Source organism: Hirundo rustica, unplaced genomic scaffold, assembly GCF_015227805.2.
Source record: "Hirundo rustica isolate bHirRus1 unplaced genomic scaffold, bHirRus1.pri.v3 scaffold_540_arrow_ctg1, whole genome shotgun sequence".
Lineage (NCBI taxonomy): Eukaryota > Metazoa > Chordata > Aves > Passeriformes > Hirundinidae > Hirundo > Hirundo rustica.
Genome location: NW_026690583.1, coordinates 1 through 14,791, shown reverse-complemented (window position 1 = coordinate 14,791; position 14,791 = coordinate 1). Strand labels below are relative to the sequence as shown.

The following is a 14,791-nucleotide window of genomic DNA, read 5'->3' as shown; positions in this document are numbered from 1 at the left end:
GTGTTCTGAGTAGACCAGAATTTGTACTATGCAGCTGTGTTGCACAGCTTTGTTTACTACAAAGAGCCATAGCAGTGAGATGACTGTCAGTGTTACCAAAGGACATTTTCAAGAGAAGAATTTGTTGAGAGTTTGGATGGATGTGTGAAGGAAGAATAGGAGCAGGAGAAGACTTAACTGTGGAGGGAATATCAAAGGAGTAAAGGTGAGAGAGAGCAAGGTGACATAAAGCACAGGTGAGAAAATGGAAGGTTGGGTCTATTGATAGGTGAATGATGTCAAGTAGCCTAAGAGATACTTAAAAGGTGCTGGGGGAAAGTGGAGCTACCACAAAAAGATTCATCCAGGACGATTTGGGTGGTTGTGTAGGAAGGTGACAGGTATTTTAGACAGTGCCAGTGGATCCCATTCACATCATTACATTGCCAGCTCCTAGTAGGAGATTTGAGAAGATGTCAGGCCTGAAGAAGATGGGAGATGGGAACAGGAGGAAGGAGTTATCCAGAGAGCAGTGAGCCCCAAGGAAGCACCAGTTGGACCATGTTGGGAGGAGGCAGTTGTGTGTTGCAGGGAAACTCAGGGCCGTCACCAGAGGAGGAAGCTGACAGAGAGTGGAAGAGCAAACCTGTGCTTTACCTGCTGAGAAGGGCATGAAGAAGTCACTCTTCCTAAAGGTGCCGTCCTTGTTCAAGAAATGTTCAGGATTGAACTCATGTGGGTTTGCAAACTCTTTACTGTCATGGAGGACAGAAGTGAGGACAGGGAAAATAGTGGTGCCCTGAAGTAACACAAGAAGAGCAGACCATGAAAGGCAGGCAAATTAGATCACTTAATCTGCCTGCCTGCCTGCCAAGTTGAGATTGTGCTTCCCTGTATAACCCTACCAATGCCTTTGGTTTCCCTTTAGGGACCCTTCTCTAGAGGAGGCAACTTTAGAGAGACCCTACTGCATGTCACAGCAGTTGTTGGCTGCTCTTCCTGAATTCTCCCTCATCTCCAGAACATTCGTCCTTACCTTGCTCTGGTCATTAGGGGACACCCCACCTAATTTTTCTCTTTCTTGGTTTTTCTCAATAATGACCTTGTAGATGCACCATGTCCCTTCTTTTCTGTGAGTCCAAAATATCAAAAGCACACAAAGTTGTGGAAAAGAAGCTCCTGTGGAATTCCCCTCGACACACAAATTTCTCTTGCCACAATCCTCTACCTTCCTACTTCCTGGCCAGCCATTAACAGGGGCTGGAATATTCAACACAAGAGTTCTCTGCTGGTAGCTGAGCAGTTCTCTGGGTCCTGCCTTATGATTCTACAGAGACAGCTGGCAATCACACCCTCACCAGCCCATGTACTGCTGTTTCCCAGCTGCCCACAGTCACCCAGAAGAGCAACAAACACTGCTGCAGCCGTCCAGGCCAAGCCATGGGCTGCTCTAGCCCACCAGCCCACCTCTGGCAGTGGCCAGCAGAGACTGCCTCAGGAAGTGTGCTAGAACAGAGCAAACAGGTTTGGCTTGGTCCATTCAATGCAAACATATCCTACAGCATTTTGTGGCTCAGAGTCTTTCTGTGCTCAATAACCGGCAACTGACTTTGTTCCCAAGCATGTGCACAGGCTATCCTGGGTGGTGGTGAGCAGCTCCTCAACTTTGCTGCCTTTTGTGTGAAGAATCACTGCTCTGGGTGTTTCTGAACCCACTGTGCTTCTGCAAATAGATAAAGCTGCAGAGCAAGGGAGCAAAAGTGTTGGTAAGAGCTACTGTTCTATTCTTGGCCCATGGAGCATCGACAGGGGAGTGCAAGTGAGCTACAGCTGCCTAACAAAGGGCTGGGTGAAAACAAGGTCAGGCCACAACAGTTCTAACTTGTGGCTTGTAGCTGACAGCCTAAGAACTGCTGAACTTGAGGGAGCTCACCTTAGGAATAACATAGTCTCTGAAGCTGGTGTCTTTGGTCACAGTGTGAGGGAGAGCCAGGGGGACAAGAGAGATGAAGCGCTGGATTTCATGGACCACGGCATCTGTGTAGGGCATCTGGGTCCGGTCAGCCACACAAGGTTTTCTTGATCGTCCTATTACCTGGTCAATCTCTTCTTGAACTTTCTCTGTCATGAGAGGCACAAACCATCAAATGCGTAATAAAACCAAACCTATCTAAATAGGTTCCCCTAAGCTGTTTTCAAATCACAGATGGCAGGAGCATTATGTTGCTTTTGATGTGGACTAGAATACAGCTCCACTGCTGCCCATGCAAAGAAATTTCTCCTATTGATTTGGCTAAATAAAGTTGTGGACATGGGTCCCAAAGAGAGAGAGAGAGATGAAGGGAAAATCTAGAAGGGTATGGTGTTAGTCATGTGCCCAGCCCAGGGGAATAGCTAGAGAAGAAGAGGTCACAAACTGGTACCTTGTATCTTTGGATATTTGAGAAGAAGCAGAAGCCCATATCGTATAGTGGTGCTTGTTGTCTCAGTTCCAGCAATGAACAAGTCGAAGGTACTTGTTATCAGGTTCTTCATGTGGAAACTGGAATTGGGACGATCTTTCTCCTAAGGAAAAAGCTTTGTTTTTTCTCTGGCTAAGTTGAGAGAAGTAGCCCTTTCTTGTGTCATCCCAGACCTTCCTTTACTCCTAGAGTTCTTGCATTTCTCTGCTAAGGTGCAGCAGCCATCTAAGGCATTGCAATGCTACCTTGAAAAACTCAATATCAATGTTCTTTTAATCTGTGTACTGAATGGCACTCCACTGCTTGTTTGCTGTGCCAACTGCTTTCCAGTGAAAGAACTGCAAGACCAGACTGAAAAAGTCCCTGTGTTTTGGTGAAAGCAGAGGAAACTCCCTCTCTGAACTGCTGCTGGTAGTGATGGCTGGTGAGCACACAGACCCAGAGCTATAAGCCCTAATGCAGGCAATATCAGGGGTATTGTTACTGTTTTCCCATTACACAGATGACTGGAAAGGGGTCATCCCAATGTCTGTGTTATTTATGAGAGGGAAGGACTCAGCATAAGTATGTCTGGGGACAAGCTGGGGCCATCAGTCTCCTTACCTCCTGCATTTTGCTGAGGAAACAGTCGATGAAATCCTGAGGGGAGTTGGGATCTAGGGAGGCTTGGTGCAACTTCACCTCCTCTGCTACAAAGGCTTTTAGAGCATCAAATTCTGCAAATATATTGTTGTGTGGGCCAGGCAGGTAATTCAGGATATTTGAGAACATCTGGTAGAGCTGGAAGGAAAGTAACAGGAAGGTGTCTAGTAGAGACATTTTCCCCATCCTTTGATATTAGCCAAAAGCCCAGGAAAGCCACAACACTGTAAACTAAACCAAGCAGAAGGACTATGAGGCTGGGCAGCATGGCAGGGCTTGCTTAGTAATAGTAGTAGTAGTAGTAGGAACCTTAGGAGTGGAGAATAAAGGTGTCCAGGATTATTGGGAAGCTGCACTTAGCTGGCAAAGCCAGTTCTGTCTTTGGTGAGGGAGTTTCTTGCTCTTGAATGAAATGCCTCAGTGCAGCAGAGCATTGATGGGGTCCTAACTAGAATGGAACTTCATCGGGAGGGAGGTCTGCTCCCCTGGGAGAATGTTGCCTACTGAATGTACCTGTCCCCACTTGGAGTTGGTCATCTCAAAGATGTTGTTCATGTTGTTCATCAGAGCCAGGAACTTCTTGTCATTATAATCATATCGTTTCCCAAAGACAATGGAGCATATGATATTGGAGACAGAACAGCTCAGCATGAAGGTTGGGTCAAAAGATGCTCCTGTGATTTCAGAAAAGTTACAGACTATTAAAAAAACCCCATGAATTACTGTATGGCTGCTATGGGTAATCTGAACTCTGGTTGTTAGTGGAAATACCAGATCAGTCTCTGACTTACACAGAAGGGTCCTCCAAACAGAACAGAACATGATCACAAAATTTTTACAGCTTTGTAAGGAGGGGTGCAAGCTGGTGCATGGACCAAATCCATTGGAACTTCATTCCTTGCTAAAGATGTGATCTCCCTTAATACAGCCTATTTTTTTCAAACATAAAATATATTAAAAATGGACTGTACCCTTTGTTTTGTTGATCTCTTCCAGCAAGTAGTCAGATTCCTCCTGTATCCTCTCTTCAATGCTCCTCTTCCCCATTCCAAAGTTCCTCAGAGTGGTGAGAGAAAACCGCCGGACTTGTAACCATGGCTCATTGTTGCTAAAAATAATCCCTGCAGAGGGAGAAGGAAGAATACCTGTCTTGGGCATGCTGGATGTGAGATGAGCAGTGGCTCATGGTGACAGTGAATCCTGTCCCTGGAGAGCACTGACATGGTAGCATCACAGTGTACTGTGATTTGGAGGTTCTGTAGTCCAACTGCCTGCTTTTGGCCTTCTCTACTACATGCTCATGAATAATTAATAATTAATTTCCCTTGCTGCACCTGGTGGCTGCTGCCCCTTGCCATTTCCCTGTCCATCTTTGCGAACAAAGGCTCTTTGAGAACATCTGGCTCCCCTTCTCTGCCACCACACACCCTCTGAGTGGTGGAAGTCAGCAATTACAGCCCTCTCTGGCTTCCGCTCTCCAGGTGGGCTGCACCAACCCCTTGCAGTTTTCCCTCATGCAAGGTACACTCCAGCGCTAATCTGCTGAACACATCCTCAGCCCTTCCCTTCTCTTTCAGAAGGAGTTCAGTCAGCAAACATACCTAGTCCATTGTTAGCCCTGTCTCCAATTGGCATGTGTCCTCTGGAAGCAAACTCATCCGCGCGATCAACCAGGGCTTCTTTCACCACATCGTGTCCATATAGCACCACCACTGGGTCAGAGCCCATGTGCACTGTGAACACTTGTCCATACTGTTCACTGAGCTGTAAAAATTTAAGAGAGAACATGGACATGGAGCAAACAGTGAGGAACAGTGGGAAAGTCTCCTTGCTGCTGCCTCCCACAGCACACAGTTAGCCTTGCACATTGGTAACATCAAGATTTGGTTCTCTCATGATAAATGTGGCTATGGAGATGGGTCCCATTTATGAGGCCACAAACAATAAGGCAAGAGCAATGAGGGGAAGCAGCTGCAATCCCCATGATTTTTCTGTTCCTCTGGAATTGCAAGTCATCGAGCCAGAGCCACAGGTTGACCCCATGCACAGATCTCACACATTTCTCACCCACAGCAGAAGGAGAGAAGTGGCCTTACCTTCTGGAGGGTTTCGGTCAAGTTACTTGCTTTCACCTGCAGCAGGTTACCTAGAATGGGAAGGGGAGCTGGTCCTGGAGGCACCTTCCCCTTTCCAGACCTTCCTTTCCATGCTGCAAAAGAGAGCAGGCAAGCAATGCAAACCAGAAGGACAACAGTGACTCCTCCCAGGAGCTCCATTCTCTTCTGTGGCTCAGGAGGGAGTGACTCTAGCTGTCAGAATCTGAGTTTATATACCGAAGGTGTGTGTTAGCTCAAGAGCAGGTTTTGGGTCACATGGCCGAGTCAGTGGGTGTTACTAGTCAATCATTTGTTAGATTGCCCTGTGTTGTGAAACTAAGACCTTTACTGGTATTAATTATTCATTGAGGACACACCTTATCTCAAACAACTGCAGATGCCAACAGAGATTAGGAAATCTGTAATGTGCTCATAAAACTTGTTTTGTTTCACCTAGAGTTAATTGTTAAATAGATCATGCTAGAGGCACACTCTCTGATTGATAAGCACTCACAGATATTCACTGTCACAAGAGCATCTTCCAAGTACTTTAGTGACATTTGGGTTTTCTGTTCTTCAGTACTGATTGTGCAGGCAGTGAGTGGTGTGAGCCATCCTTTATTGTTCCTGAAATCCTCCTGACATTGGTATTATGTTTGTACTGCATGTGATTTGGCAAAGGACGTGCAACTGTGTATTCCTCAGTGTACAGAAATAGCCTCAGTCTCTCTCCCTAGGGGTGCCTGGCCTCACAAGAGAGGAAAATATGAAATATCTACCTAGCAAGGCCAGAAAGGTCTCCAGACATGACAATAAACAAGGAAGGACTTGGTGGGTGAGAAAAAATGAAGATGTAAGAAAAGGGGATGAGGCCTTGAGACTCTGACCTTTTCAAGGTATCCTAGAGGAAAAAAAGAGAAGGACAGAGAAGAGAGAAATCCAGAACTTGAGAGAGCCTCTGGGAAATAGCTTCCCAAGCTGGGACAAAGATGCACTTGTCCAAGGCTGGGTATAGGCTATTGCAACCTGGCAACTAGTCCTTGCACCTACCAAAGAAGCTCATCCAACCTACTGCTGGAAGCTGGCATGCACAGGTTCTTGTTTTGTTGATGTCTGACTACACTATGAGGAACTAGTGCCCTGGAAGTTCCCTAGGTGCTCTGGGAGACAGAAGAGCATGTCTGATGTGTTGCAAGAGCTTTAAAAAGAGCTGGAAGCTCCCCACCCAAGATTACTCAGGGCCAGTGTACTGGTGGGGTCCCAAGAGCAGCAGCAATGGCTGGTACAAACAACCCTCCGTGCTGTGCTCAGCTTGTTCAGTCAGGCCTTAATCCTCCATCTCTCCTGAACTGTAACACATTTGCAGGCAAAACTGATTGGAAGGTGTTGCAAGGATAGGGGATATGGGACTGAGTGCTTCTGATACCTTGGGAAGGCTGACCTGGAACAGAAAATAGACAGAGCTAAGACCATAAAGTAGGTATTTACTAAAAAGCCTTTAAGGATACATCTCAGGCAGTACAAGAGCCTGGCCAGGGCTACACCCAAGACGGACCTAAATATGGTCACAAAATGGATGACTGGTCACGAGGTCTCACACTTTTATAAGTTTTGGTCCATTTGCATATTGGGTTTAATTGTCCAGTTACAGCTCCAGATTACAAAGTCCCATCCTTCTTGTTTTCTCTCCACAGTGCATCATTGTTTATGCTTTTGGGCCTGAAAACTTCTAACAGCTGACCTTGGTCTCCATCTGGAAAAGGATTTGTTTTATTTACCTACTCTGTGAAGAGAGCTTACTAACACTTAATATGAGGCTCAAAATACACCCCCTAGGCAGCACAAAATCTGAAAAACATGAAAGCTAAAACTTAAGGCATCACTTCATTGGGGTGTGCTTTGTTTGCTGTACAGCAGTCTGTTAATGTGAGTTTCCTTCTCACTCAGATGAGCTAGTGAAGGTCTCCATCATTTGCAAAAATTTTATACCGTCCCTACAGAAGGGAGTCCTAAGTAATCCTTGTTCTCTTGGATAGGTGCAATAATTTTCTAGTTGTTCTTTTAAAATCTCATTTTACTTCTTAGAAAGTCATACTCAGTACTTTGGTGGAAAAACTGAATTGCCAACAACTTTTGGCTAGTTGCTGATCTGCTGGCCAAATTCCTGCATCAGCTCAGATGCTGTCAGGGAAGTTCAGGGCAGTTCATGTAGGTTCATCGACTTCCATCTAATGAAAGTGAAGTTCATGAGAGTTTGCACTGTCACAGGAGGTAGCTGCCACCTACCAGTGTTCATGACCTTCCACCTTGTCTACAAAGTTCCCTTGTTCCCATGAAGCTCATTGATCAGACTAGTGGCCCACGGAGATATTTTCTTTACCTGCCTTCATCCTCTGCATGTCCTTCCTGTCTGTGGTGGTCTTAGGTGCTATCTAAATTGGTGTTTATAGCTGGGTCACTGTAATGCACGAGAACTATCAAATGGGTGAGGAAAAAAAAATCTGAGGAAGACAGAACTTCTTTCATTTCAGTTAGGCTGGTTTCCAAGCATTTAATTTCCATGAATGTCTGTCGGGGGCTCCTTTTTAGGAGCTTAAATTCCCCGGCATTCAGGTGGTCTTAGAGTTCTGGCCCTCTGCAAAGCTCTGTGCCAAACGCAGGAAAAGACGGAGTCTTCAAGGTTACATGCTTCGTTTATTAGTTCTTATCTTACAATTTTCTCAGTGTCCGAAAGATGTTTGCCGCGGCTCGGACATCTGGTGACTCCCCCCGTCTCTGGGCTGTCCTTATCTTTTATACTAATTGCTACGTATTCTTTATTTACTATTTATTACCAATGTCTATCACTATTACTAAAAAGGTCATCTTTACTCTGACCCAATCCTCACTAACTACTTTGTGCCAACGTCACTGCAGAAATGGAGTGAGGGAACAAGAAGGAAGAAGAAAGGGACAACGCCCTAAATTCTCCATCTTGCCCCATTCACTTCAATGCCAAGAATCCCAAACTCACTGTTTTTTCACCCTGTGATATTCTAAACTACTATTTTTACACTCTTGTGGCCTGCAATGCTTCCTGCAGTGCAAGAAGCCTCACCCATGGACTGAAATCAAATCCAGTGTCTCTCTGAGCTCTGGGCTCTGTCAAGCTCATTTGAAGAGCCTCCCATCCCTACATGATCAGACACAGCTGTTTGGTGTCTGTGTAGGAGCTAGGAAAGGGCAGTTACCTGAAACCATTCTCACACAGGTACTCCTTGGTGGATCTACAGCACTTCCGGGGTTGTTTCACGTAGAATTATTCTGCAAGTCCACGTAGACATTTTTCTGTTGGCATAAGTAAAGTATTGATGGATTAAAGTGTAATAAAAGTACTTCCCTATAGCTCCAAAGTACTTTACTGATTTTTTCCCAATTATCAGCAGGTAGTGCTGTCAAAGGAAGCATTTGGTAGTCATGCAGTGATGATGTGATTTGGGCATGCACAGTGCTCAGCTTCTAAAGAGAAGAAACCTCCCTCCCTGCCAAAGTCCGAATGTTTTCCCTGAGTGTCTCTCCACTGTTGCTGCCCAGTGCCCAGGCTGGCACTGTGGGAAGCACAGGTGTTTCATGAGGGCTGCTCAAGCCTCAGCCACACATGCAGCCTGTTAAGATCCATTGTCTCCATCTCCTGTTGCGCAGAGCTGCTGACAAGGTCTTATACTTTGTGGAGCAGCCATCCTGGTTGGTGCATGAAATTAGCGGACGTAGGCACAGTGATGTTCTTGAGCAGCTGGGATCATGGCATCCTGTACAGCTGTGCAGCAAAGATGGGCTGTGGGCTGGGGTGGAAGAGCAAAGGAAATGCTTCCCTCAGACTCAGCTGCTGCCCACCATGCCTGTGATGAGGGCTGGCTGGGGCCACTGTACTGATGCTGTACAGTGCTGTGCAGACATCCAGGAGCTGGAGGGCTTGCTGAGAGCAGAAGTGTAAAGACATTCACAGTTCCATTGCACAAATGCAGGAACATGTATGGACAATGAGGCATTCACTTGGTGTGGCTGCCTGATGTGTGGCCGAGGAGAAGGCTCTCCAGGAGACCTCGCAGTTACAGGCAGGCAATGGTTGCTGACAGGCAGAGTTTTCTCTGGGATCACACAGGCTCCCCTTCCCTGTGTTTCAAGCCCATCTCAGAGGCCCACCTGCCAGTTTTTGGGGTCCCAGAGAGCACACCATCCTGCCACTTAACAGCCAGGCCTGAACCAGTCCTGCAACTATCCCCACACAACCACACTGCAAACAGGGCTGAAAGTCCACAGCAGAGTGTTTATGGGGAATCACCACTGTTTAGGCATGCAAAGCCTCCTGAGCACCATAATTTCTCACAGATTTTATGTGGAGGGCTATTTCTGTGCTTTTATGTCAGCACCCTGTGCCTGGCATTTGAACCCATATAATCTTTAAAAGGGTATAAAGAGCGTTGTCACTGAGTTTCTTGCACAACTGTGAGAAGAACTCAGGGTAGGAAAAAGGGTTTGAAGACCCTCCTGTGGCTATACAGTACAAATAGAGACCCATCTCTTGACATTAGCTCAACTCTTGCCCTTTGGTTTTCTTCAGAGAGTGCAAGCAGACTCTGCTGAATTCAGGTGAGGGCAATGGAAGGTGTAAAAATGCTGGGCTGGGTCCACCTGGACACTTCAGGCATTTCTGGTGCCAGCTGGCTCCACAATTTAAAAGAGCTAGGCTAAGGGCCTACTGAGAGAGCAGGATGGGTGTTGTAGGGCAGTCTATGCTCTTCTGGGTGTTTCTTGGTCCCCTGGCTTTGGTTTTGGGGACCCACGTCAGTGTTTTTTCTGATCCTACCCTGCTGACTTGTGGCCAAAAAAGCTTACAGCTCACCTTACCTCCAGGCTGGGAAGGGAATGCTTCATTTGTGCTGACTACTTGGGGTGAGGCAGTATCAAGAGGCATTTTTAGCCATCTACTTGCCCAAATGCAGAGATGCATGGAATGAGAAGAAAGGAGTGGGTTTTGATGTGAAGTGTTGCTGAACAGCTTCTGTAAATCTTGCATAATTGTGGGGCTGTTTATATGACACAGCAGTCAAGGATTTGGTGAAGTGCTATGCCTGGATCTAGATGTCTTAGCTGCTGGATTCTCTCACTGCTGTTCCAGACCCGAATACTGGAGAGGCCCCTATTTCCTACAGAAAGGTAGGGTTGTAGTGGGTCTAATCTGCAATGTGGGACTCTGAAGTCCCTGCTGCTGTGTCTTCTTTCCCTAGATACTGAAGGGAAGGCGCATGTTCTGCAGAATGACTCTGGCTGTGGGCTCTTGGTATCTGGGAATCCAGATGGCTCCAGGAAAGTATCGGTCTCCTATGCTGGCTGTTATGTCTTTGAGTGGGTGAGTGACCTTAGGGATTCTGCTGGGCTTGTATCTACTGCTGCTCTGGCTGTCCTGACTGGTGTGGCTTTCCCCTAGGATCACAATTACCTTATACTGGTTGGGCTTGAAGGAACAGATGCTGCTGGGCAAAAGGTTCTTCATGAAGAGACACTTCTCAGGTGCCCTGTGGACCTTCCTGGTAAGATACAAGCATTGATAAAATCTTGTGGAGATGAGAGGTATTTCTTTCAGATGGCTGTTCCTAGTCAGTCTGGGGGCTAGGAAAGGGGACTTACTGCTGTGCAGAAAGCCCCATGCAAAAGGGTTTGGACATAGGATCTTCCAATCTGCTGTGGACTTGTGCCTCCCTGCAGGGTCAGCAGGTGAATATGTTCATTGTGTCTCACAGCCATATTCTGGCTACATGAGTTCCTGCAAGTTCAGGGATTGATCTGGAGACTAGGTGCAATGATTTTCTTAGCTACCAAGAGTTGATCTAAAACACTTTATCTTGACAGATCCAATGTAAGTCCAGTTTCCTGTACATGGCTTCAGGGGGAGTCTCTGCTCCATGGAGATGCAGGTCCCTCCTGAGCAGACTTCCATACCAGATCCTGGCCACGTGTTTGACCCTCACCTGACTCTCACTTCCCTTGATTTGTATGCAGTCACCAGGACACCTTCAACCAGTGTCCTTCATGCCTTTGTCCCCCTGCTCTTGTACTTCAGCTGCAAAGACCTGCTGTTTTTTTCCAGCCCTGGATGCTCCCAGCAGTAGTGTCTGTTCAGCTGTACCCAGCCATGACCGGCTGCCGTGTACCTCCCTGCCCATCAGCCAGCGAGACTGTGAAGCATGAGGCTGCTGCTATGACCCCAGAGACAGGGTGAAGCCTTGCTACTTTGGTAACACAGGTAAGCCCGAGCAGCTGGTCTCCCTCCCTCCTGCACTGCTGCAGAACAAGGATTTCTCACTTTGCTGGCAGGGCAAGCTTGGTGTGTACCACTCCTGCAGGTGGCTCAGGGCTACGTTTTTTGCTGCCAAAAATATGTTCCAGTGAAGTGTCCAGCATTTTCCACTGTTTTGCAACAGACCTGGTTTTATGCCCAGCATCTATATTGTTGTTGGAGCTGGTTGCACCTGTCTTGCCCTACTTAGCACTTGTTTTGTAGGTTAAAGGCAGGAGAGCTTGCAGGATTTTCTGGTCTTGTCTTGGTTGTGATGTTAGGACCTCCTTTCCATCCCTCTCTGAGCTCAAGATTGATTGTATCTTTTTCTCCAGTGACAGCTCATTGTACACCAGATGGCCAGTTTTCCATTGCTGTTTCTCGAGATGTGACCCTGCCACCTGTTGCCCTGGACTCAGTGCAACTGGCCGATGGACACAGTACTGGCTGTGTCCCTGTCCTGACAAACAATGCCTTTGTTGTGTACCAGTTTCCACTCTCTGCCTGTGGCACTACTTCTCAGGTAAGAGCTGCAGCTGTTGCTAGGCTGGAAGAGCTGGAACAACCTGACATGGCTTTGGCTGCTTAATGGACATGCTACAGACTTCCAGAGGCCAAATGCTGTTCTCCAGCCTCGTATTGATCCAGCCTGGCTTTACCACGGTGATGGTGCCTCTCTGTCATTCCAGATGATTGGAGACCAGGCCATACATGAAAACGAGTTGCTGGCAAGCAGGGATGTGAAGACTGGGAGCCTTGGCTCTGTCACTAGGGATAGAATTTTCAGGTATTACCCTAGGGCTGATGTTGCTGGGTGTCACTGTGTTCAACATCACTAGAGAAATTCCTGCTTGTCACAAACTGAATTCGCGTAAGGGCACTGGAATAAGTTAAAGACTGGTTAATATTTCTAATTAGTAGGAACAAAGCTGGTGTTGATAGTGACAATCTGCAGATTCTCAAATCTAAACACTAAAGAGAATTTGAAGTATTTGTTAAAAAGTTGCAAGAAAGGGGATATAACTAATTAAAGCAGACTATAAGTTCCCATATTGGAGAAAGGGGGTATCAGAGTGGCTTTTCTTATTTGCCTGATTTGGAGCATGCCTTTCCCACCAGGTTACATGTCCGATGTAGTTATTCCATCAGTGGGAGCTCCATTCCCTTGAGTGTTCAGGTTTTCACACTGCCACCACTCCCTGCTGTGTCCCAGCCAGGTCCTCTCTTTGGAGCTGCGTGTTGCCACATGTAGGAAGGGTTTGCAGGACCTGCTCAAGCCTCTTGGTGCAGGGCTCTGGTCTCTGATGAGTAACAGTGGAGTATTAATGGGCTAACTCAGCACTCGTTTGCTGCCATGGTGGGAACTTAATGAGATGGCTATAAAGGATGCCTATTCCTGTTTCTTCCTGCTCTTAAATGGCTCTCTGGTTTCTTCTGTCCCAGATGGAAGCTATACTTCCTACTATACGGACAGTGACTATCCTGTTGTGAAGACTTTTTGAGAGATCCTCTTTATGCTGAAGTCAAGATCCTTTGGAGAACAGACCCAGACCTGATTTTAGTTCTACACCACTGCTGGGCCTCACCAAGCACCAATCCCCAGCAACAGCTGCAGTAGCCAATTTTGGTGGATGGGTAAGGGAACTTGTAAAAAACTTTGGGTTGGGGGAAATGACTTGCTCTTTTTTCATTCTTTACCTTCCTTCCTCAGGTGCTCTTATGCAGGGGACAACTACCAGACACAGCTGATGCCTCCGAGTTTCACCTCAGGACTACTGTTCCCCTCTCATTACCAGCGTTTCACCCTCTACACATTCACCTTTGTGGACTCCGCTTTCCAAGAGAAACTCTCTGGGCTGGTAAGATCCTGTCCTGGCTTCCTAGCTCCATATTGAAGACAAGTAAAATGTGCAAGGAATAAGAACCACTTCATAACTATGAGTCTCTTGGCCTCCTTGGGCAAGTGGGGTGAAGATTAGGAAAATCCCCTGCTGAAACAGAAGGGGAGAGGTTGATGCCAAAAACCCTATTCCCTGAAGTGAATGTGGTAGAGGTAAGAGACATCACTGGAGGTGTGTGACTACTAGAAGGGTCGTAGTTTACTTAAGCAAGTGCTAGCTTGTCTGGTGAATTAGCTTATGGTGTGTGCTCTAGCTATGCTACTTAATATTCTCTAAACTACATTTCTTGGCCAAAATAACTTGGAAATAACTTTGAGTGCCTTTTGAAGCATCTGGGCTCTGAATCTCATTGAGCTCCTCCAGTTAAGTCACATGAAATTCACCCTGCCTTGTACTGTTTGCTCAGGGCTCCTGGGATCAACTAATACTCAAAACTGGTCTCAGCTGTACTTAACAAGGCTCACAGTGAAGTGGTGCTCGGGCAGCAGCATTTCAGGTGTCAGGGAGAAGTGCTGTAGTACCGGATTTAACAGAGTTTGAAAGTGCTTGGTGTAAAGGTTTCCAAGCTGCCGTGGAGCAGACAGCAGAGGGCTCCAAGGCTACAGCCTGGATGTGAAACAAGGGAGCAGACTTTCCTGCCTTCCCCCTTAAGGACCAGGTGCGCTAGGACAGAGCTAACTCTCCTCATAGCCATGCATCTGGTGCTGTAGCTTTGGCTTTGTCGCCGAAACTCTGTTGAAAACAGATCTCCTTGCTGTTGGCTGAATAGTGCTTGCAGAATACCGAGTTTCTCTTCATTCTGCTGTGAACCCTGAGTAGGCATGGGATAGGCTAGAACCTGGGAGGCAGCAGAGCTGACTCAAAATGGCCAAAGGAATATTCCGTGCTGCATGATTTTATGCTCAGCAGTAAAGATTAGGGGATTTAATCTTTCAGTAGCTGATGCTCCAAACTGCCTGGGCATTGGTCTTCCTGTGGGAGCAGGGTAGGTGTCTTGCCTTTATAAACATCACTTGTGCTTCAGGGTTTTTTCCTTCCCTCTCTTCATTTCCTTCACTTATTTAACTGTCTTTATCTCTCCAGCTACAGGTTTTCTTGCTTTTGCTCTTCCTATTCTTTCTCTGCCCTGCTGGGGCAGAGCAGGGGGAAGGAATAAGTGGCTGTATGAGTGCTTAGCTGTTAGCTGGGGTCAGCGCACCACACTAGGATATCACCAGTCTCCAGACACTGCATGAGGGGTTTCAGGCTATGCTCCATTTTCCTCTAGGTGTACCTGCACTGCAGCGCTTCCGTGTGCCACCGGTCTGCAAAGGAGTCCTGCATCACCAGTTGTATTCCCAGTCAGTAAGTGTCCTGGCATTCTGCTTCCCTGTGCAAAGAGGCAGCAAGGGCCTA

General features: G+C 46.9%; 2 protein-coding genes across 2 annotated transcripts; one reads left to right on the top strand and one right to left on the bottom strand.

The window, feature by feature from the left end:
- Nucleotides 1-589: 589 nt before the first annotated feature.
- On the bottom strand, nucleotides 590-8,509 carry LOC120748109 (cytochrome P450 2C8-like; the record flags this gene model as incomplete). The annotated part of the gene is made up of 9 exons (XM_040054188.1): nucleotides 8,410-8,509; nucleotides 5,180-5,292; nucleotides 4,685-4,847; nucleotides 4,055-4,204; nucleotides 3,597-3,757; nucleotides 3,045-3,221; nucleotides 2,403-2,544; nucleotides 1,913-2,100; nucleotides 590-778 (listed from the first exon to the last, which is right to left on the bottom strand). Coding segments are annotated over exons 1-9 (1,293 nt in total), but the record flags the coding sequence as incomplete, so codon positions are not given.
- A 1,401-nt stretch (nucleotides 8,510-9,910) lies between these two features.
- LOC120748110 (zona pellucida sperm-binding protein 4-like) lies at nucleotides 9,911-14,788 on the top strand. Its single transcript, XM_040054189.1, is given in 12 exon segments — nucleotides 9,911-10,111; nucleotides 10,447-10,568; nucleotides 10,647-10,749; nucleotides 11,307-11,462; nucleotides 11,831-12,018; nucleotides 12,185-12,282; nucleotides 12,615-12,713; nucleotides 12,715-12,743; nucleotides 12,939-12,991; nucleotides 12,994-13,130; nucleotides 13,207-13,354; nucleotides 14,664-14,788. Coding segments are annotated over 12 exon segments (1,395 nt in total). The 5' UTR covers nucleotides 9,911-9,930; the 3' UTR covers nucleotides 14,745-14,788.
- Nucleotides 14,789-14,791: the final 3 nt, after the last annotated feature.